The following is a 23,441-nucleotide window of genomic DNA, read 5'->3' on the forward strand; positions in this document are numbered from 1 at the left end:
GCCTAACCTGATTACAAACATGGGCCCAGATCCTGAACTGCAGTGAATTAGCATTGCTCCCTTGAATTTCAATAGGGCTATGCTGTTTTACACCTGCTGCTCATCTGTCTTGTAGTTCCTGTTAGAACTAAAAGATGGACTTGAATGGAAGAGTTTCTTAAACTGGCAGGATTTTTAGAGGAAGTGAGCATGGGAAAGTTCAGGAGCTATTCCTGACGGTCAATCTAAGTCTATCCTTGTTTAAAAGGCACAAACTCATGAATTAGTAATTATTAGGGTGAAAATCTTAAGCTCTCTTCAGGAAAGTAGTGGGAGAGAAAACCTGGAAAAATCAGTTTAGTAGAAGCCAGTATGGAATCAAGCAGGGGAGAATGTAATTAACTAATCTCTGTTCTCTGAAAAATATTCCTACTAGGACATTTCCCTTAAATTGGGCCTTTGTGAGACATGTAATTTCTTTCCCTCAGAGCCCTGGCCAAAGTTCAATAATGTAATACAATTAAGTTATCCTCCTGGCCTCTTCCTTCTTTTAAGATCAGCAGCTAAACAATGCGGAAGGGATTAGTATGTAGGTACAGCCTGTGTTCTTTCCTTAGGTTAAAAAGAACATGTCTGTGAGCTACTTCACCTCATGCGAGGGGAAGGTTTGCAGCAGCTGTAGAATCCTGATTACCAAGAGCTACTTGGTGACTAGAGGAGGGAGCTGTGTGGGGTTATACAGCCCTCTCATAGCTGCACCAGTGCTACTGATTACGCAGAGCAACACTACCCAATACAAAGCTCGATGGTGGAAAGCTTGACATATCCTGCCCCCATGTAGCTGTTCATTTTAAAAAGAAAAAAGCTTTCCTCCCTCCCGTTAGTAGCAAAGGACTAATAATTTAGTCCTACTGTGAGCTAGGTATGTTAATTACTTTGGTACATTTTATAATGAAAAATAGAGGACTATGAACCAGGTTTTTAAGCCCCAGGGATGAGGATGATGAAAACAAACTGAAGTCTTGTTGCCTTCACCTGCTTGCTAGAGCTTGTGCTTGAGCTGTACTGTGGACAGAATCCCTACAGGCTGATTTCCTGCTCTAGGAACTGGACCTGCTGTGCACCAGCCACTGGTTTAAAGAAAAAAACCACACCTTCCCTTCCCCCCCCTTTCCTACAAAAGTTATGAGTTGAAGATTGAGCTCCTCACCTTCTCTGGTAGGGAAGCTTTAACTGTAGGTGCTCCTTTCCCCTTCTTCCATCAAACCCCGGAATACAGCACACATCCTCTATACCAGCTGAGTCTGGATAACAGTGTCGCTGGCTTCTTGAACTATTTATACAAGCAAGTGCTGGTTGCTGTAACACTAGTGAACAGACTCTCTCCCTCTGCTGCTCTACAACAGATATGGACAATATAAGCTGTGACCTGTCAGCCTCTTGCACACTTGGCCTTTAGTAGCAGACAGCGCTGGCCTCATGGCAGGAGGCATCAGTAGCTACCAACTGGCCCATTGTTGCACCTATGGAGTGCAATGAGCCAGGCTGGTTTGAAGTAGTAGGGATCTAAGGTATGTCTACATTGCAGCTGGAGCATACCTCCTGGTCTGGGTAAACAGACACATGCTAACACTAGTCAAGCTAGTGCACCCAAGAGAACGTGGACAGTGGGGCAAGGGCTAGCCACCCAAGCTTGGGCCTACAGTGTTGAGGAGGCAGCTCCTAGCACCACATTCGCCCCTGCTTTAAAAACAAAAAACCTAGCTCAAGTGGCAGTAGTGCCTCCAGCAAGGCTAGGAGGCAAACTCCCACCTCTTATGGAAGTAGCTGCAACAGCTCTTTGACTCACTAGAAGACACTTTCTTCTGTTTTACAAGGCTTCTGCAGTGTATTGTAAGATGGAATTGGGGTACAAGCTCTTTAGCTCACAAGCACAGACCAGCTACTTTGACTGGGATGTTCTGCTTGGGTTTTGCCCACTGCTGCCTAGAGCAAAGCTCTTATCTCTAAGCCGTAGAAAAGTCCAGTGTAAGTTAATATTCACCTTTTACAAATGTGTAAGCCTAAGGCACAAAGAAGGTTGCAGTAAGAGCTAGGAATAGAATCCAGGAGGCCTAGCTCCCACTCCCTTGTGCTTGTCACCCTGCCAGTCAGTACCCTATCCTGCCCCTTAAGTTCTGCATTAAAAAAACCCAACAAAGGAGGTTAATTGTGGCTATAGCTTCCCCCTTCCCACTCTGCTGTGCTGGTTCTGTCAGCCTGCTACTTGACCTGTTTCTTCAGAAGGCTCTGTTGTAGAACGCTTGTTTCTGTGTCCTGGGAAGGGCACAGCTACGCTTGTGTTGGTGTCTGATTCCACTGCAAAGTGAGCTCTCCATTTAGCTTTTCTGGAATTATAACAGCACTAAAAGCTTTTTACCTCCTGTCTCTACCTTTACAAATCCAGTTTTCCTATATGACAGGAGCACCCTTTGGAGCTCAGGACCTGTAAAACCCAGTGAAGGATTATTACAGCAGCACTGTCTGGCCTCATACCCAGAATATTTGCAAGTTCTGTCACCACCAATTCCACTTTCAAGGGATTGTGAAATGAAAAGGGGTAGTTAGTGTCTGGTTTAGACTAAAGTAGGAGGTTAAGTCTCTCTCTCTCAGCCACACAACACCCTAGAATGGGGGAAGAGTAGTTTCCTCCTAGAGATCAAGTTTGAGAATCACCTCTGACTTAGTCTCATTGCCTGGAGAGCTGCCACAGCCCACTCCGTTACATGATGGTTCAGGAGGGATATATAGTCTAGGCCAGGGGCTTTCCCAACAAATTTTTGGGTGGCCTCAGAGTATGGCCATTAACTCTTGCTGATGGCTGCACTGACCCTTTCCCCTAAAATAATTAACTTTAGGAAAAAACAGATGCACCTCTACTTGTCCATACCCTTGTAATTGATGTAGGGTTTTTTCAGACTCAGTGATAAAAATGTTCAATTGTCTATTCTTTATTGGACTTAAACAGAATAGAAACACAAATAAGGTGCTTTGAATTTTTTTTTTTTTAAAGACTTGCTAGCTATAAGTCTGCAGCTGTGAAAAGTGATTTGTACATTTGTTAATATCACTTTTCACAGCAGACTTACTCTGCCCCAGCAAGCCCTGGGACAAATTAAACCCTCGCTGGGGGAGATGGTGTTGCGGAGTGTGGGGGAGTCAGGGCCCTGCACCCCTCTTCCCGAGATTCACTGCAACTCTCAACCAGCCAGTAAAGCAGAAGGTTTATTTAAGGACAGGAACACAGTCTCAAGCAGAGCGTGTAGGTACGACCAGACCCCCTCAATTAGGTCCCTCTGGGAGGTTCAGGGAGCTTAGACCCCAGCTTGGGGTTCCCTGCGTTGCACCACCCAGCCCAAACCGAAACTAAACTCAAAACTCCTCCTGCTGCTCCTCTCCTTTGTTCAGTCTCCCGGGCAGAAGGTGTTAATTCTCCCCACCCCCGTTCCTGGCTCAGGTTACAGCTCAGGTAGCTTCCTTCAAGGGAAGTCCCCCCTCCTCACTGCAATCCCCCTGCAACATTCCCAGGTCAAATCTGCCCTGCTCCCTGCTCCGTCACAGATGGGCAGGGAGGCAGTGGGACCCAGGGCCAAGGATGGGGAAGGTGAGCCTGGAATCAGAGCCTGCCACTGCATGGATGGAGTCTGAAGCACTCCCTCTACCCCTGGGAAAGTAGGGAATTCGCTACTTACCTGCACTGCCTGTGGTTTCTTCTTTTTGGGGGGGGATGGAGGGGGAGAGAGAAGAGGGAGTACCCAACCCCTACTGGCAGCCCTGGGAGATGGGCCACTGCTCCCCCCTCCCCCACCCCATCCAGGAGGCTGTGGCCACAAGAAAACCCTCTGGTGGCCACGTGCAAGAAATATTGGTGTAGGCCCATCCTGCTAGAAGGCATCTGCTGCCTGGAGTAGTTATCTCAGTGGACAGCTAATACTGAAAAGAGGTAGGTGGGGATATCCCATCCATCTTACTTGGCAGACAGTAAAGGTAGTCCCTGCCAGCATATCTGCTTTAGAAATGAAGGGGAAAAGCTTCCCTCTAGAGCAGGAATGGATGTGAAATAAACTTACAGCCAGGACCAAATGCAAGTTCACAAGGGGAAAGTGAATGGCTATGGGTAGGGGGTAGTCACACCCCAAGACCATTTTAAAGAGTAATTGTACAAATGGGAGAGAATGGAGACAAGCCAAAACTGAAGTGTCCGTGGGAGTCAAGAAAATAAAAACCAAGGGAGGCATGTTGGACAAAGATTTATTTTTCTAGAAAGTTGGCTGCCAAAATATTTAGATAAAATATTTATACACACACGTGTATTAAAACGCTTCTCCCCAACCCCAGCACTGGCCTCACTCCCGGCCTCAGCTGCCAGAAGAAGAATGTGTAACATTATTCATATAGGCAAAGGGAGCCACCGTGGATAAACCTTTAAAGGTGAAGTTAAATGGCAGCCACTCACAGCATGTGTGTTCATTGGCTTAAAACAGGAAAGGAGACAGCCTCATCTCCCCTCCATCCCCTAGAGATTTTTCATTCTTGCTAGTAATGTCTGATGCAGATGACTCAGGGCAGCCTTCTGGAGGGGAGGAAGGAAAGTGGAATCAAGTTCAGCTCGTTTTTAAAAAGTGACTATGATCCAGGTACAGAAATTCACAATATTTCATCCCTTTTAAGTCATCACTACAAGCAGCTGAGATCTACCACGAAAGTCCTCTGCCAGGTGGCCAAGCACTTTCCGCAGGAAGCATCATACTGCACACTGGCTTACAGCCTCTGAGGGCAACTTGCTGTGCCAGAGTTTGAAACCAGAGTTCTCACCAGTATCCCATTCTTGCTTGGGGACAGTTCCTTTGTCAGCTGTCAAGGGATTCATCTTGCTTGCCAAGCAGGGCCTCTCTCTCATCAGAAGTGCGAGGTCTTCTCTTCCGATAGGCAAGGAACTGGAAGGAGATCTGAGGAGGTGTTAAGTCTTATTTCCTTTACAGCAAGATCTAGATAGGAGAAATGAGGTAACTCTGCCTAGGGAGAAAGCCGTTAGTGCCGGAAGGGAAATAGAGGTTGGTTGGTACTTTCTATGGCAACAGGTGCATGGTTACCATTGTAAGATGGAAATAATCAGGGTTACCTCATTTGTAAAGCTCTTTGAGAGCTACAGAAAAGGACTATATTTTATTGCATTAGGGTAGTGACCAGAGGTCCCAAATGAGGATCAGGGACCCTTCATGCTAGGAACTATACTAAGCATGTATTGTTCCAACGTTGTTGTAAGAGATCACTGTAACACAGGGGGGAAAGACTTGAGCTGCAAAGCACGGGTTGGCTGTGTAACAGCATCAGCAAAAATCTGCCTCTGAACAGGCCTGCCCACCCACCCTCCCAGAATAGACCAGCTTTAAGGGCTATTTGTGCAGAGCATTAGAAATAACTGGAGCTGGCAACCCCACAGAAACTTGGAGGAGTGGGGCAGAGAGCATTACCAAAAGAGGATACAATCACATCAAGAGACAGGACCCCCAGGCTGCCAATCAGCCAGGGGAGGTGATGAATGATGTAGTTGCCTTCGGCTTGCCCTGGGTCTGGGTTCTTCAGAAGCACACTTATTCCATACAGTGAGTTCCCCAGCATCACCAAAGCGAAAAGAAAGTATGACAGTCCTTCGGTAGTTTTCCTCTTGAACTGGAAGAGGAAGCCATATTAGAAGGGGCTGGAGAATAAAGACTTCCCTGCTAGAAACTTCAGATTCCCAGTTGATATGCAAAGGGAGGAGGATCTAGAAGATGATTAAGCTTATTGAGTGCTGGTATCCACTGTTTGAAGGACAAGCTTCTTAGACAGTGTTGGCATGCTTAGGGTCACTTGACCATGCTCTGCTGTGACCCTAGTAGATGCTTCAAGAAGAGCAGGGAAAATTAAAATGGGAATTGTATCCCTGGGAATTGGCCAGCACCCCTCCCCACAAAGACCCACCAGAACAGGAGTCCTAAATGATAGAGTGGGCTCAATACCAGTAGTTGTCCAGCTCCAGTTGTAAAATATTAAACAAAATTAGAGTCCCACCTTCACAATGGGATATTTACATTTTAACCAGAAGGGGAGAAACAGCTGTTGCATGGAAGTCAAGAGGTTAAATTAATCAGGACCCAATGTGAAAAATACAGAGAGATGGCCTATGAGAAGGTTCTGGAAAGACAGCTGGTTAGTGGCCTAGAGCCCTCTGCTTCTTGCATCAGCAGCCCTTAGGGATAAAGGACACTCCCCTACTCCCAGCTCTGGAATCTCAACAGAAGGGGAGCTCCTTTCACCTTCCCCAGGGGAAGATAGCCCCAGCGGCGGGTTGGATCCCATCCCCACCTCCAATGGGGCACTTACATTAGTGTAGATCTGGGGCACTCGGGAGAACAGATACAACAAGGAAGAGATAGAGCCAACAGTGAAGCCAATGATTTCTTTCTTGGTGAAAGGCTGCATGGCAAGACAAAACACCAAACTGTTATGCATTGTACAAGGCACATGCAGAACTGTATCCTTGGATTTACAGGCATCTGGTGGCAAAGCGAGGGCACATGACTGGCCAAACCCAGGTATGCACTGTTGTCTTTCCACCTGGTCAATAGTTCTTTTGAGTGGCCTGGCTAGCTATTGGCTGAAACTGTCACATGACAAGGTCGCCAGCTCTCCCTCTCTGTGGGACATTCCCCTTTCAAACGGATTATTCATCTTTCCCACAAATCCTCAGCCTCCTCCCTGCCCCCATATACTGAAAGGGGCTCACCTCGCGTCCAGCTGCATCCACTGTGGCAGACAGAAGAGTCCTCCCTTTAAATGTCACTGTTTCAACTGTGGAGCCAGCTCTGCCCAGCAAGGATGTTGCTGACACCGTTCCCAGAAAAACGAAGGCAAAGGCTGCGTTAATTGGAGCAGAGACTGGAAAGAGAAAGCAGAGGTGAGTTACAAAGTGCCACCAAAGAACGGGCACGAGTGTGTCCGTGACACTACGTGAGGCAACCTGGATTCCGGTTAAATCTGCATCCCATCACCTCCAGAAAAACCAGGGCCAGGGCCATCCCACAGAAGAGGGAGGCAACAGTTCCACAGTGGCAGGTTCAGATTTCTCTTGAAGGCAGGCCTTCCATAACCAAGTTCCATTCCTCACATGCTGACACTGGGGAGGGGCTATGCAATGCATGTGGCAGACATTTAAACACATCACAGGTTAGCAGCACCTGCCTTCCGTGCAGATATTTGATTAATCAAAAGTTAGAGTAAAGGTCCCTCCTTTTGCCATTACAAGACCTCCTGGTGAAGAAAGGAAAAACTGTAGAATAAAAGGAATTCTAAAAATCTATATTGTTTCATTGTGGGTATGTCTGCACTGGAGCCGGAAGACGTAGCTTCTGGCTTGACGAGAGAGACCCTCACACTAGCTCTGATTGAGCCTGGCAGCAGAACAGGCTAGCCACCGCAACTAGGATCCTGTCTGAAACCCTAAGCAAACAGCGCATAGCCCCTCCTACACTTCTATTGAATAGTGTGGCTACGTTTGTCTAAGCAGGAAGTCATGCCTCCAGCCTCACTGTAGGCACACTCTCTGTTTCAAGCAACAGAGGGCCCTGTGGCACCTTTAAGACTAACAGAAGTATTGGGAGCATAAGCTTTCGTGGGTAAGAACCTCACTTCTTCAGTCTTGCATCTAAAGAAGTGAGGTTCTTACCCACGAAAGCTTATGCTCCCAAGACTTCTGTTAGTCTTAAAGGTGCCACAGGACCCTCTGTTGCTTTTTACAGATTCAGACTAACACGGCTACCCCTCTGATACTCTCTGTTTCAAGTCTGCGGTCGTATAGTTAGTACCAAGTAACTTCAGAGAGATTAAAAAAAACCACATTTGCTATCTCATGGTGATAAGTCCAATTCATTAACTATGAAAAAGGAAATAGTTCTGGGCTTAGCCTTCTTAAAAGGAACACTGCCAAGAGTAAAAAAAACCCTTTAAGGTTTTTCTGTCTTAATACCACTCAAGAGCACATACTTAAGGCCCCGATTCTGCACAGCTCTTGTGACATAAACAAGTCTAGCGGCACTTTTCTTTCTGCCTCTCCGGCTTTATCACAGTGCTGTCATGTTGGGTTCACAACTTGTCAGGAGAAGATTTTAAAAGGAGATTAGACTCTCCCATTTGTCCATACCTTAAGCATGGTACCCTGAACTGGACACAGTACTCCAGCTGAGACCTCACCACTGCCAAGCAGAGTGATACATTACCCCCCATGTCTTGCATACACCACCTGTTAATACACCCCAGAATGATATTAGCCTTTTTTGCTATTGCACCACATATTGACTCAAATTCAATTTGAGATCCAGTATACCCCCAGATTCTTTTCAGCAGTACAACTACCTAGCCATTTATTCCCCATTTTGTAGTTATAAGTTATGATTTTTCCTTCCTAAGTGAAGTACATCTTGTTGATTTCAGACCAAATTTGTCAAGGTCATTTTGAATTCTAATCTTGTCCTCCAAAGTGCTTGCAACCCCTCCCAGCGTGGTGTCATGTGCACATTTTATAGCACAGTCTCCACGCCATTATCCATGTCATTAATGAAAATATTGACTAATGCCAGACCTAGGACTGGTCCCTGCAGGACCTCACTAGCTTCGCCCTCCCAGTTTGACACCAAACCATTGATAAGTAGCGCCTTTCAACCAGTTGTGCACCCACCTTGTATTAATTTCATCTAGATCACATTTCCCTAGTTTTCTTAAGAGAACGTCATGTGGGACTATCAAAATCTTGATGTTTAGTAAGGCTATCTCACATCTATTGCTTCCCCCCTGCCACCATCCAATAACCTTGTCAAAGGAGGAAGTTAGGTTAGTGTGGCATTATTTGTTCTTGACAAATCTGTGCTGGCTATTCCTTCTAATTCCATTATCCTCTAGGTGCTTACAAACTGATTATTTGTTCCACGATCCTTCCAGCTATTGAAGTTTGGCTGACTGGTTTACAATTCCCCAGGTTCTCTTTGTTTCCTTTTTTAAAAGACAGATGCCATGTTTGCCCTTCGAGTTCTTTCAGAACTCATGGATGGATAAGGTTCCAAAGTTAAGGGATACCAATGCTTCAGCTAGTTCCTCAAGTACCTAGGATGAATTTCATCAGGCCCTGCTAACTTGAAGGCATCTAACTTAACAAGTTAAAGAATATTAAGGTCTTTCCCTATTTTGGCTTGTGTTCCTTCCCCTTTGTTGTTAATATGAATTGTGTTGAGTATCTAAATGACCATGAATCTTTTTAGCGAAGACAAACAAAATAGGCATCAGACACCTCAACCTTCCTGAGGTCAGTAGTTATTAGCTCTCCTTCCACACTAAATAGAAGACCTACAGTTTCCTTGGTCTTCCTCCTGCTCCTAATGTATGTATAGAACCTCTTCTTGCCTTTTCTGTCCTTTGCTAGGTGTAAAGCGTTTTGTGCCCTAGCCTGATTTTTGTCCCTACATGCTTGTGCAGTGGGTCTCATACTTTTGTACTGGTGACCCCTTTCACACAGCAAGCCCCCGAGTGTGACCCACCTTATAAAGTAAAAAACACATTTTTATATTTAAACACTATTATAAATGCTGGAGGCAAAGTGGGGCTTGGGGTGGAGGCGGACAGCTTGTGACACCCCCCCCCCCCATGATATAACATGACCTGCTGAGGGGTCCTGACCCCCAGTTTGAGAACCCCTGGTCTAACTCTCCTGTAAACAAGTCCTATGGAGAAGTTCTACTTGTGCTCAAACACTGAATACTTATCAAAACGCAGCGTAGTGCCTGGGGATTAGCGGAGGACCCAAAGCACAGCTGATGGCCATTAATACTGCAGGAAATGCCCTAGGCCAGTGGTTCTCAAGAAGGAGTCCGGGGCATCCTTGGGGGCCATGAGCACGTTTCAGGGGGTCCGCCAAGCATTAGACTCACTGGGTCCCAGGGCAGAAAGCTGAAGTCCCACTGTATGGGGCTGAAGCCCAGGGTCCTGATCCCTGCCACCTGTGGTGGAAGCCAAAGCCTGAGCAAAGTAGCTTTGTGGGGCCCCTGTGGCATGGGGCCATGGGCAGTTTCCCTGCTTGGTGCCCCCTAATGCCGGCCCTGGCTTTTATATACAGAAAAACAGTTGTTGTGACACAGGTGGACTGTGGAGTTTCTATAGCTTGTTGGGAGGGGCCTCAGAAAGAAAAAGGTTGAGAACCCCTGCCCTAGGCCAGGGGTTCTCAACCTATTTACCATTGTGGGTTGCATAGGCAGCTCTCTGTGTGTTACGTGGGCTGCGTCCACAGTTATATACACACACACAATCTGTATGGCCCTGATGGTATCATATGGGCCACAGCTGTGTGCTGATTGGGCAGCAAGTGGCCTGCAGGCATCCGGTTGAGAACCACTGCCCTAGGCTCCACAGGGATTTCCATGTTTACAGGCTAGGGTGCAAGCCTTGAACCCAGTAAATGGTTTCACTTGCTAGTCTAGTTGCCAGTCTTTTTTTTTTTTTTAAACTAGTTTACAGTATTCCTGTCTCAATACATTAGTGCTTAGGGGATTTTAATCTGGCTCTAGCCTGGAGCCCTTTGGGAATGTTTTGGCTTCTTAATCTCATGAGAGAAGTCAGATGCTCGTGCCGGTGAGAAAGAGGGCCCTCCTATTGCCAACAGTTGTAATAGTGTAACTTCATGTACTGCTACCCTGAGGGGTCCTTCGGCCACCATACCCCTGCTGTGCTCTCACGGATGAACAGGAAAGATGTTTAAGCCCAGCAGGCTGCTGCCTGAGCTCCTCCCACAGCCATCGTTATTACTGCAGGAGGAAGCAGCTTTCAAAGTTAAATTTTGCAAATGCAAGTGTTGCCGGATCGGGTTCGTAACTATCAACTCACGGCCTCTGCTCTGGTTCTTGACTTTGTAGTAGAGGTAGAGAGACAACATGACCAGGTCTGCCAGCACGTAGTAAATGGCTGTGTAAACCTGGAGGAGGAAACACAATCGTCAGTCATACGACGGAACTGCCTCCCTTCGCTCATCCACAGATGGACCCCAGACTATTCAACTAAGCAGCTTTCCTTAGTCTGATTATAGAGGATCATCTAATGGCAGCTACAAGGCCCTCCCTTGATCCAGCCAGAGGATTGCACACTGGCTCTTATCGTCTCCACAGGCCACATCCAGAATGAGGGAAGCTAGAATGTAACGGTTATAATCCTGGTCTCTTACACAGCACTTGTCATCAGTAGAGCTCAAAGCGCTTTATAAAGAAGGTCAGGATCACTATCCCCCATCTGTAAAATGGGGATAATGTAGAACTCTGGGGCTGCACTTTCACCACCCTGATCTAGCAGGAGAAAAGATGCCCTGCCCTGGATTTTCACCAAGTAGCCTTGCCTCCTGTAAGAAAATGAATCAGAGAGAGACAGACGGTGCAGGACATTGGGACATCTCTTGGTCTTACAGAGCAAAACCTCCTTCCCTCAGGCCACAACCATGACCTAGACAACCTCCAGAAACTCAGGGGCTTCTCTTTGGTTCAGTGCATCCATCAGAGAGTCCATAGGGCAAGAGACGTTTCTTGCCCATGTGCTCAAGAAGTTAATTTGAAAGTCAGTCAGCTGATCTTAGCTGCCTGTAATGCTGGATAGAGCAAGATGCTGGCAGAGCTTAGACCCAGAGTCCCAGACTGCACACCAGCCTCTAACCTGAGTCAAATCTGCTCTATCAATCAGAAGGCTATCTTTACTGATCAGACAGGGAGAAGGGTACAAAGCAAAAGCCCTGAGCCAGACACGCCTGCACGTTGGAGAGTTTTGGCTCCAGATCCCAACTGCATGGCTCAGGCCCATCTCTAGTTATTGTAACAATCTTGCCCTATAAAAAAGGGGTAGGACAGCAAGCAAAGTCATTTGTTAGTCTCTAAGGTGCCACAAGTACTCCTGTTCTTTTTGCGGATACAGACTAACACGGCTGCTACTCTGAAACCATTCTTTTAATAAGTGTCCTAACTTCATTCACTCCCCCTCCACCCCCCAACACACACACACAGCATTGGCTAGGGAGACACTGTCGTACCACTGAGCCAGGTTTTCTCCTCCCCTCCACCCACACAGAGAATCTGGACACTAATCCTTGCCAGCCAAACTCAAATCACATAGAAAAACCTAAATCATTACCTGTAGTGGCAACTGATTGGCCAGGAAAGAGCCTATTAGATTTAAGGAATCTCCTCCTAGCCATCCCAGCAGGAAGTATATGGAGAGAGCCTGGTCCATGTTACCTGTTTTACAGGCCTGGTAATATTGGCTGAGGAAAGAGAGAGAGAGTCAGCACTACACAATCAATTCATCAGTACCCCCAGCGGGAGCAGAGGCCAGAGGTTCCTTGAATGTGGGACACCCCCCCGGATGATCTGGATGCTATGTTAGTTTTTAAACTCAGCAAAGGAGTACAAACCGGCACTAGGCTAAGGGCTTCTCTACACAGGGAAATTTATCAGCAAAACTATTGCAGTATAGCTTTACGGTACAGTTCTGCTGGTAAGTTTCCTCATGTAGACAAGCCCGAAGGCACTGACCCACCTGTGGGTTGACCAGGAGGAAGAGCTGCAAGGAGAGCTTTCAGTGGGTTCCCTCCCCTCACTGCCACAGCCCACATTACAGGAAGTCACGTAGATCAAGAATGCACAACCTTGAAACCCCACATCATTGGAGGTACTAGTACTGCTATTTTTTTCCCCTTTGTGCCCCTAATCAGGACCTTGTCGAGGCTGTGGAAAGCTGGCTCTGCTGATCTACCAGCCAAAGGCAGGTCAGTGAGTGCTGCTCTAACCCCAGAGGGCACAACTCTTAATGAGGGCTGACATGGGAAGGGAAGGAGGGTATGGAGAGTCTCTTAGATCAACTGCCTTAATCCAAAAGTTCACTCTCTCCACTCCAAGTTAAATACCATCACCTTTGTGCTGTGGGAAATCCAGAGCAGAACCACCGTAGTCACATAGCCCATGACTGCTGTCTGCCACCCTGCTGTCTACCAGACAGCAACAGCAGGGCTGTCAGAGCGTATCCGGAGTAGTACAAGTCACACTGGAGGAGGATTGGCAGAGTTGTGTGGGGGACGCTTGCACATCACCTGCCTGCACTGTGCATAGCGTTATCCACCTCTCACTTTCACGAGGGAAATGTTCAGTCTAGTGCAGGGGTAGGCAACCTATGGCACGCGCGCCAAAGGCAGCACGTGAGCTGATTTTCAGTGGCACTCACACTGCCCAGGTCCTGGCCAGCGATCCGGGGGGCTCTGCATTTTAATTTTAAATGAAGCCTCTTAAACATTTTAAAAAACCTTATTTACTTTACATACAACAATAGTTTAGTTCTATATTATCGACTTATAGAAAGAGACCTTCTAAAAATGTTCAAATATATGACTGGCACATGGAACCTTAAATTAGGGTGACTAAATGAAGACTCGGCACACCACTGCTGAAAGGTTGCCGACCCCTGGCTAGTGGTTAGAACAATAGCCTGAGAGCTAGAACTCTGCTTCTATTCTTGGCTTTGCCACCAGCTCGTTGTATGATCTTGAACAACTCTCCGTGTCTCAGTTTGCCAAGCCAGGCACAACAATGCTGCTCTGGGTCGGATCGAATTTCGAAGCCAGCATGTAGAGAAGGGACAGGGGCTACACCTCCACGGCCACTCCCCGTTTCTGAGTCAGCATGGAGAGCAGGTTTACCATACTTTGCAGCAGGGGGAAAGTACAAGGTGCCACAGCTTCCCATCATAGGCAACCGTCTCAAAAAGCAGGTTGCCCTGCATTAGCCTATTGTGAGATGAAGAGCTATTGTTCACTGCCAGCAAAAAGCCTGCTCAGTCCGATTCTCAGTATCCCCATCCCCTACCTCCAGCAGCAGCCGCAGGTGATTTGCAGTTCAACCCCCCAGCGGGAACCCTCCTGGGCTGGCCCTGAGGATACACTGCTTCCTATGAAGCTGCCCCACAGCACATAGGAAAGGCTTCTATCAGAATCCCCAAGGAGGAGGAGCCCGGCAATGCACATCAGACAAGAGCATGGTTCCTGCTCACTCTTCTCTGGGTAACATATCAGCTCAGTAGGTCTGGCTGACAATCTGCTGATTCAGCCAAATCCCCGTGGGTTCAAGAGTTCATTTGGCAATGGAAACTGGAAGTCACTCAAGGTAGGCATCCCAGGGTGTGGCTGCAAGGGGGCAGGGGGAAGTGAAAGAAACCCCAGTGCGCAAGAGGCAGGTTTTCAGGCCCACCGTAGAAGACAGCCTGTCCCCATCCCCTCAAATCTACCCAGACAGAAATATTAAAGTCAGATAACAGGCACTACAGTGAAAGTTGCAGCAAGAACTTTTCCCCTCCACTAGGCAGCCCCAGGTGTTAAGCAACCCTGCTAGTTTTCAGTGCAGCTTTGTTCACCCTTTAGCTGGGTTGATGGGCTGTTCACCTCTAACAAGAGATCCCTGCCGCTGTTCCCCAAACAGCCCCTCAATGGGCTGAACCTCTATTTTTAAACCAATGCCATAAGCGCCTTCTTCTGGCTGACTTTGGAGCAGCCGGTAACTGAACGTTCCCTGAGCTGGGCGAACATAGCCCCTGTCACTCCAAACTTACTACAACCCCTGCGAAATGCAGCTAGGTATGTATGCAGCACACTGGGCAATAAGGGGAAAGGGGCAGGACACCAGGGCAAACTCCTACTTATATGAGAAGAGCCCTGAGCTCTTCAACGTCTAGTTTAGACAGCTCCTTGGTTCGTTTAGAAGCAGCATGGATGATTAGGATAGAGGCATCCCAGTTTCTGTCTCCCACCTCCTCAAAACAGGTTGTCACCCTCTATTTGTGCAAAGGGCTTTAGAGATGGAAAATGCTAGATCACTTTATTGTAAATCTAAGTTGTGTTGTGTTATGCGCATATCCCTGCTTCGCACAGTATTTTATGCTGATTGAAGAGTTATTTATTTGAAGTAACATGCTAGGCACTTTCCAAACGTTATCAAGAGCTAAGTTCCTTATAAGCTGCGTGGCCATGCAAGGACTCCGGGAACCCACCCGGCTGGGACCTACCGCAGCCAGGGGAGGGACAGCCCGAACCCAGACCTGTCACGACCAGGGGAGGGGCACCTGAGCCCCTTATCCCAACCCCACCCCAGAGCCTGAACCCCCAGCCGCCGTCCTCAAACCTCTGTACCCCAACCCTCTGCCCCAGCCCTGAGCTGCATCCCACACTCTAAACCCCTTGGCCCCACCCCATGAATTTTGTCACACCTCACCTCCATATTGGTGCACATAACCAAATTCATTCCGCACATGTGCGGGAAAAATTAGAGGGAACCCTGACCAAGAGTGCTCCCTGCTCTGAATCTGCTCACCATCAGAGGTTGGGAAAAAGGAAATAAGCAATTTATATAGAAGTGAACTTGATTCACTATATGCAGTCTGACCAAAGCAGATCTTTAACAGGGACTTAGATGTTGGCATGGCAGAGCCTAGATCGGATCCCTTGCATGTCTTCTAATAGCTTTGAAGTCATTGTCCAAACAACTCACTTCTCTCTCTGTGCCACGCTCTCTCTATTGGTCTGGAGCAGACACCAATGCTCCTGGGAGGGTTATGCCCTGTTCACTCCTGGCTCAGTCCATGCTTTGAGGAGCATCTATCACTTTCGGAGTCTCCACACTTCATTCCACTGGGTAACAGCAATGGAAAGACTTGGGCTTATTTACCCTATGTCAAGTCTAACTACTGCTGCCTCCCTAGGCAGTTTTTGTCCTGAATAAGATGTTAGGTGTCCTGCTCTGAGAGCGGATAGGCAGCCGCCCACTTAGTTAGGTTTTGCAGCCAAAGAACAGGCCCGGGGCAGGGGGAGTACAGCTTTAAAATGGTTTGGGAGGTGAATGGATTCCACTGGGCAGTTGTTAGCCCAGGATGCTGGCATCACCCCAGGATCTGACCCGACCTCCTCCAAGCCCCTGAAAGAGTGACAGCTGGCCTGAGCTGGGGCTGCACCAGTGCTATAGGGGCCAGGAACAACCTGGTCTCTCTAAAGACAGGGGGACCTACCTTTGGAGAAGAGGGGATGAAGTCTACATGCTGGGACAGAGTGATCAGATACCATTGTGCCAGGTGCTGATGGCATTTCCCCACTTCCCAGCTTTTGAGAGGATGGGAGGGGAGGCTTAGGAGGTGAAAATGGATAGAGGGTGTTGATGGTCCTGGATAAATGAATTGGCAACAGTAGCATCTCACCCATTATGGATTTGGGTTTTGTAAGCTGGTTCATTATCCATGTGCCTAGCACACATGGGGAGATATTTGCCTGGATCTTCAAAACTGAAGATGCTAGCTCTGCCCTACCTAGCACCTGCCACAGACTCTTCATAGAATGGTTAGAACGGAGGCAAAAAAAAAACCTACATGTGAAAGCAGTGAGAAGAGTTGCTCCTGCAGGTGGGCAGAAAACTCCCCCCTGAAAAACAAGAACTAAACTATTGTGGGAGACAGAACCATCAACTCCTTCCTGGAGATCCTGCCTTACAAGGGCAGAGAATGAGAGCTTGCTTTCCATGAGTCACTAGCTATTATTTAGCTTAGTCAATCACTACCCACCCTGGTCCAATTGGGCTAAGCAGGTAGTTTATCACTGACATTGTAGCTGGGAGCTGATGGCCAGATAGACTGGGTTTAACCAGCTAGTGACACATGCCTTCCAGTTACAGCGAGCACCCAGCCTTGACCCACTTCCAAATCTGACTGTTGTGCCTTTTACAGGGGTGTCTAGGACAGCAGGAGTGATACAGACATGCTCATCAATTGTATGCAGATGGATTGCATTCCTAAGCTTAAGAATGAGTCACTTCCTGGTTTAGGAACAGTCACCGTGGGTTAGCCCTAATAGCAGTCCAGCCATACCCATACCTTCCCATTCCATGGGGGCTGTGGACAAAACTCATCTTCCAAGAGACTGCTGAGCTCAGCCTCTCCAGACTGCTTGCCTCAGAGGTTCTTGTGTACACGTGATCTGCATGTCAGTCTGATGTGTGTGGGTGGGTGGGAAGACGACCCTGCTGATCTGCTATTTGCTAACCACAATTTACGCATAAGCAGAAGTTCCATTAGAATAACTGCCTCTCTAATTGTGAAACCACCTTACTGTACATTTAGAAATGGAAAAAGCTCTCAGAGCAGCTGCATTTTCCTTGTGTCATCCAATCTACCGTCTGTCCTTTTAACAATTTTGCATAACACTTTGGGCTCCTTCAGGATCAAACTATACACTTCCACCACTGAGATGCACCTACCTTGTGGATGGAACACTACAGTTGTTTAACAGCACACAGCAGCACTAGCAACAAACTACGCCTTGTTTTGTGTGGATGACAAAGTTGAAGCTGTAAATTGAACTACTATTCCTTCTCCACTAGCCCTCTCCCCATTTTAAACCCAGCCCTTTAAAGCCAAGGCCAGTCAAGTCCTTCACTAGGGCAAGTCAAGCGGCTGTGCTCAAGATCTCCAGTGAAGGCTCGTGGCTTTATGTTTTGGAAGCCATCACAAATGGCGAAGGAAAAACACCAGCCAGATCTAGAATTCCCTCCACTGGGCATCCAGGACATGCACCTGGCCTGGCAGCAGAAGGGTTTTACTTACGGGAAGGAAGATCCTGCAAAGCAGAAGATGGAAGACACACCCAACACAATACTGGCGAAGTCCCGGATATCCTGGGCACACTCACTGAACACATCCCACACCCATTGGGAGCCATTGGGACAGTCTGAGAAATTCCCTCCTAGGGAACCTTGCCAAAGCCGAGAGTCCATAGCCCCGTCAGCAAGGGGCCAGCCCTTGAGGGAGGAGGCTGCAGCGGTCAGACAGCAGGAGGGATATCTTTATCCAGAGCCAGACACTGAACCTGTTGGAATAGATGGAGAGAAGGAAAGAGCCTGTATTATTAACAACAAGGGACCAGATGGCTCCTTAGAGCTCTAGTTTGTTGGTTTAAAGCTGGCTCACCTTGCAATTCAACAGTTACTATCTAATGGGCCTCTAGCGGAGAGGTAATCCCAGACTGAATTCCTTTATCAGCAGACCAGTCTCCAGAACGGTGAAGCCAGCACTAAGTTCACTATGTAAGGGCTACGTGGCAGGTCTTTCCAGTAACACACGGGATTATGACACACATCCCCTTGCTCAGCTTGTGCTTCTCCCCAAAGCAAATGCTCAAGATGGGCCTTTAAAACCGATTTTGAGGAGAGTCAGGTGACTGTAGGAAGTAGATCTGGCCCCGGTCACCCAAGTTCACCAGTAATGACTGAATAAGAGATGCAGCAAGAGGGCCTCTTTTGCAGCTACAGAATATTTATTTCTTCCTCCTACTCCCTATGACCTCATTTATTTTCCTTCCAAAGAGTCAGTGCAGAGAAAAGCAAAAGCAAAGGGCTGGGTTTGTTTTTTTAAAACCGAATCAGATATCTGCTCATCTGTCAGGCTGGCCTGGTTGATTGGCTGTGCAGAAACTCCTGCTAGAGAGTCTCATTATCAAACTGCCACAAATCAGAACACCTGAATTGCCTTCTCTTCATTGAAATATCAGCTCTGATCCTCGTCTCACTGTGGGCTCTGGAAGGGGTAACCCCACTGAAGCCAGCCGAGTTAGACCAGGATAAGCAAGAAGAGAATTGGGCCTGCTGTTTGGACATCCACTGTTTCTGCAGAGACACAGTGCTGGCACTGGCGTGACCTCAGCAGTGGCATGGACAGGGGCAAGATCTGCCTATGGAAAACTCAGGCGGTTTGTCAGTAAAGGGGCAGCCTTCAGTCACGCGGTGTTTTGGGAACAGACAAATGGATAATGGAGAGTTTGAACTAGAACCAGAGATGTTTCCCTCTTCTCCCCTACCCTCCCATGCCACTTGGTTCCCTCTGAAAGGCCTCATCCAAGGCAGCCCATCTCTTCACTGCACTGTAAGAGGGAGAAGACCCCAGATAGAATGCCACCACAGTGCCAGGCCAGATGATCAGAAGGAAGGGTGAGAGAACCTCCGACTTAATTAAAATTCCCCACTGAGGTCCACTGGTTTAGCCATGGCTGGGAGAAAACTACTGGCTGTTCAATAAGTCACGTTATTCCAGCCTTGGCTGAGGTATCTGCCTCAACACGAAGAGAGCGTTGCTTAGCATGGAGCAGGAGCACCTGTAGTTCTGAACTGACGTTCAAATTCACTGCTGTCCATAGCATCCCCTGAGAGCAGCACATGCAAGAAGTCATCCAGAGGACACGTGTAACCCAACTGGGGACAATTCACAAGCTATGGACAGGAAAAGCTGTTTTATCCGGCATGTTGGGAGGAATGGGAGCGGGGGTACTGGTAAGTGAAAATGTCAGTTAACTAAGAGGGAGGGAGTTTGGATGCAGGAGGGGACTCAGGGCAGCAGGTTGGGGTGCAGGGTGCCAGATCCAGGGGGGCGCTCACCTCTGGCAGCTTCCCGCAAGCGGCGACCTGTCCTGGTTGCTCCTAGGCGGAGGCACGGCAGGCGGCACCGCCTCCGTCTGCAGGTGCTGCCCTGCAGCTCCCATTGGCTGTGGTTCCCAGCCAATGGGAGCTGTAGAGCTAGCACTCGGGGCAGCATATGGAGCCACTTGCCGCGCCTCCACCTTGGAGCAGCCGGGACAGGTGGGGCTTGCGGGGAGCTGCCTGAGATGAGTACTCCCTGGATCTGGTACCCTGCACCCGCTCCTGCCCCAAATCCCCTCCTGCACCCAAACTCCCTCCCAGAGCCTGCTCTCCACACCTCCCGCGTGTCAAACTGCTGGCCCCACACCAACCGGACTATAAACCAGAATTTCAATGACGATCAGAAATGCTGGTTTATAGAGCTTTCCAGTTGGTGAAGTGCTGGATGAAACAGCTTTTACTGTATATTGTTATCACATACTCTGTGGAGAGTTGGTCCCTATTGTGCATCAGATCACACAGAAATTGCTCCTGCACCCCCAAAAGCAACAGGGGAAGGTGAAAATTGCACAACTACGGATTCTGAGACATTTCCGTTGGAACTCTTTTCTTCCACTAACTCCCCAGCATATCTTAGTGCATGTAGCTAGCCTACATTAATAAACTCAGATGCCCCCAAAGCTTTAGCTACACATCACCCAAGGAGGACAGAGACAATGACTTCTCTAGCCAAAATACCTGTGTGAAAGGATCTTTGTTCAGAGTTTAGAGATTTAACTCATGTCCAGACATGAGCTCAGGTGAAGTTGGTGCCAATACATTTGTGCATTGTCAACTCTACTCAGCTGCAGATGCTGGTCAGAAAAGTTTCCATTTCTTATTACCACTACGCCCAAGCCAAGCGGGGCTCTGTAACAGACCCCCAAAGTTGTTCCTTGAAGTACAGCAGCTGAAACTTGCACTTTAGCTACCCTTTGTAAGCCTGGATGACTAACCACAAGGTCTCCATTTCATACACAGCTGAGGTACCTCACCAGCTCGTTTAGCATGGTGTTTGTAATGCTTTACAAAAAGCACACACACAGAAGACTTAAATTACACCCCGTGAGCGGGAGATCGCATAGCAGCTGATCATTATGTACCAGTGACCCACTTAATAATAATGATACCTTACTTTGCTTCCATCAGACAAGCTCAAAGCACTTTACAAAAAATAAATTTAACCTCAAAAATACCTGTGAGATTGCTATTCCCATTTTACAGATGGGAAAACTGAAACCACGTCTCAGGGGCTTGTTCAAAGCCAATCAGTCACAGAAGCTAGATCTCTTAAGTCCCAGGCCTACACTTGATCTATCAAGCTGACATTCAGCTGTAAGAGGAAAAAATAGTAACTGCTAAGGGAAGGTACCAACTGGTACTGACAGACGTGTACTGCCTACAATGCAACAGTTTAATCACTTCTCCATTTGAGCACAGCTCTGTGGGGTCTAATCAGACTTGGATCTCATCTAGACTGCAAGGGCAGCCTCTGCACTGGCACAATACGTCCCCTCCACCATACAATCATACCTGAAACTTCAACAGCATCACGTCTCTGATGATTCAGAACTGCCCAATAAGCTTCCAAACCACAATCACCTCGCAGTAACAGGAAATAGTAACCTTAAAGCAAAATGAAACATAGCAATTGATTGTATTTCTAGATTAATTTTTTTTCATTCAATAAAATTCTGGTGTAGATGAGGGGGCGGGGAGGGGCAAAGAGGGGTTATTAAATACTAATAAATTGGGAAAGGAGGTTCAAATCATTCTGGCCTTCCCATAATGGTGGAAATCTATTATCCTGTTCCTTCTGAGCGGTCTTCTCCCATCTACAATTGTGCCACATGCTTCCAGGAACATTAGGTATTTCCTAGTAAAGCAGGTCCAGGGCAGAAATACCAGTGTAAGAGATTCTGCAGATAGGCAAAATGCGCACGCCATATTGGAGTTTTGCACAAAGGGACAGAGGGCTCATCACCCATCCTGGAATTTGTGCGGGGGGGGTGGGGTGGTATCATACTATAGTGCATCCCATTTCCCAATCACCACAGGCCCATAAATGTCAGTTTAGGGGCCTATGAGAAACATCATTATGTTGGGATATGGGTTGATAGCGGCTGAAGTCCTGCTAGATCATCAGTTCTCTCCGCAGGAGATGGTTCCCCATCACGGGTGGGAAGGATACACTTTTCCTGTGTTAACAGTAGTTTCTATTTATTTGGTTTTCCAGGACTTTCCATTGAATTAAACATTTCAGGATCAGCATTCTGAGTTAGAGCCCAATACTGACCATTCTGCACTGTAGCTAGCAGGACATTTGAAAATAACCCACAATGCCAATTTTAACCGGACATGAGGGCAGTTGGATATCACATGATGTCCAGGGGTTGAAGTAAGGAGGAGCAGGGTGGGAGATAGACTGCACTTTTTAAGCCTCTCCCTGGCTTGGGATGACAATGCTCCCTCATAGCTGCTTCTCCTTCTCTCTGCCTAGTGTGGTGAAAGCTCTCCCTCCCTCGCCCACTTCAATCTACTGTGCCTCCGCATTGCCAGGTGCCAAGGCCAACTCGACCATGTCACAGGGGAAAGAGACCATCCAGTGAACCCTGGAAAGGGGATAGGGCGACCAGACAGCAAGTGTGAAAAATCGGGACAGGGGTGTGTGTGTGTGGGGGGGGGGGGTAATAGGAGCCTATATAAGAAAAAGACCCAAAAATCGGGACTATCCCTATAAAATCAGGACATCTGGTCACCCTAAAAGGGGGTGAAGAGAGATAAAGGGGCTCTTCCCTGGGACACCCTTGATAGTTCTCTTGAGTTTCCTCTTGATCAGTATGCAATAGGCAGCATAGTCCAGCGGACAAGGCATCGGGGGACCTGGTTCTTGTCCCTGTGCACGGTCACTGACTGACCTTGAGCCAGCCACGTCCCGTGCCTCAGTTTCCCCCATCTGTAGCGTGGGGATAACGACACTGCCATTGCCCCCCCTCTAAAGCAGTCGGAGGCAGAAGCGGGCAGGGTTATTCCCGGAACTCGTGCTCGCTGGGGTCGGGAGCCGGGCGGAGAAGGAAAGGGAGAAATGCAAACTACAGCTTTCCCGGGGGCTGCGGGGAGCGGAGCGCGGGCGCCACAGGGAGCCAGACTCCGCGCGGGGGCAGGGGCGAGGGACGGGTCCTTTGTGGGGCAAGATCTGGGGTTGTGCAGCGTCTCCCACCACCCCGAGCCCCCAGAGCGCCCCCTCCGCCTCCGCCCCCATCCCCGTGCGCCCCCGTACGGCTGCAGTACCCCCACCCCGCCCCATCCTGTGCACCCCCAGCCCCCCTTCAGGGCCCCCCCGGCCCTCGGAGATACCCCCCCCCCCTCCGGCTGGCGGGGCCCGGGCCCCTCTCACCGCTGCGGCTCCGGGCTTCTCGGCGGCGCTGGGAGAGCGGAGCCCGGGCCCCGATGCGCTGTCCCGGCCCGCCAGCGCCTACCCCGGGCCGCGGCTCCTGCCCCCCGCCGGCCCCAGGCGCTTTGTATGGCTCGGTCACGTGCCCCGCCGGCTTCCCTTCCCGCAATCCCGGGCCGGCTCGCAGCCCGTCCGCTCCTCCCCTCCCCGCCCCGCCCGGCCGGGATCCCCGGGGCACACGGGTTACTGGGGCACATACCCCCCAGGGCAACGCCCCCCTGTGCAGTTACCCCCCAAAACACCTGTGCCCTCCAGGGGCAATAACCTGCACCCCCAGGGCACAAGGATCCCCCCCCTGGGGCAATAGCCCCCCCGTGTGCAGTTACCCCCCCAGGGGAAAGAACCCGCACCCCCAGGGCACAAAGATTCCCCCCTGGTGCAATAGCCTCCCGTGTGCAGTTACCCCCCCCAGGGGAAATAACCCGCACCCCCAGGGC

General features: G+C 48.9%; 1 protein-coding gene across 3 annotated transcripts; it reads right to left on the reverse strand.

Annotated features, from left to right (window-relative positions):
- Positions 1–4,253: 4,253 nt before the first annotated feature.
- SLC66A1 (solute carrier family 66 member 1) lies at positions 4,254–23,086 on the reverse strand. 3 transcript variants are annotated; one of them, XM_034753498.1, is made up of 9 exons: positions 22,948–23,086; positions 21,084–21,176; positions 17,707–17,968; positions 12,211–12,340; positions 10,927–11,014; positions 6,788–6,939; positions 6,385–6,477; positions 5,506–5,691; positions 4,254–4,967 (listed from the first exon to the last, which is right to left on the reverse strand). In XM_034753498.1, the coding sequence occupies exons 3-9, from the start codon at positions 17,874–17,876 to the stop codon at positions 4,869–4,871; spliced, it is 918 nt and encodes a 305-aa protein (XP_034609389.1). In that variant the 5' UTR covers positions 17,877–17,968; positions 21,084–21,176; positions 22,948–23,086; the 3' UTR covers positions 4,254–4,868. The 3 variants fall into 3 exon arrangements, with proteins under 3 accessions (XP_034609389.1, XP_034609390.1, XP_034609391.1); XM_034753499.1 differs by having other exon boundaries at positions 23,030–23,048; XM_034753500.1 differs by lacking the exons at positions 21,084–21,176; positions 22,948–23,086 and adding an exon at positions 20,747–20,856.
- Positions 23,087–23,441: the final 355 nt, after the last annotated feature.

This window comes from Trachemys scripta, chromosome 19 (assembly GCF_013100865.1).
Source record: "Trachemys scripta elegans isolate TJP31775 chromosome 19, CAS_Tse_1.0, whole genome shotgun sequence".
In the NCBI taxonomy this organism is placed as follows: Eukaryota; Metazoa; Chordata; order Testudines; family Emydidae; genus Trachemys; species Trachemys scripta.

What these genes read in the sequence shown, in the direction of transcription:
- SLC66A1 (XM_034753498.1), bottom strand. Translation starts at nt 17,876, where the DNA reads ATGGACTCTCGGCTTTGGCAAGGTTCCCTAGGAGGGAATTTCTCAGAC. An exon ending in CCAATCAGTTGCCACTACAG is followed by an intron (nt 11,015 to 12,210) that starts GTAATGATTTAG and finishes TTCCTCCTCCAG; the next exon opens with GTTTACACAGCCATTTACTA. An exon ending in CAAGAACCAGAGCAGAGGCC is followed by an intron (nt 6,940 to 10,926) that starts GTGAGTTGATAG and finishes TTCTCTTTCCAG; the next exon opens with TCTCTGCTCCAATTAACGCA.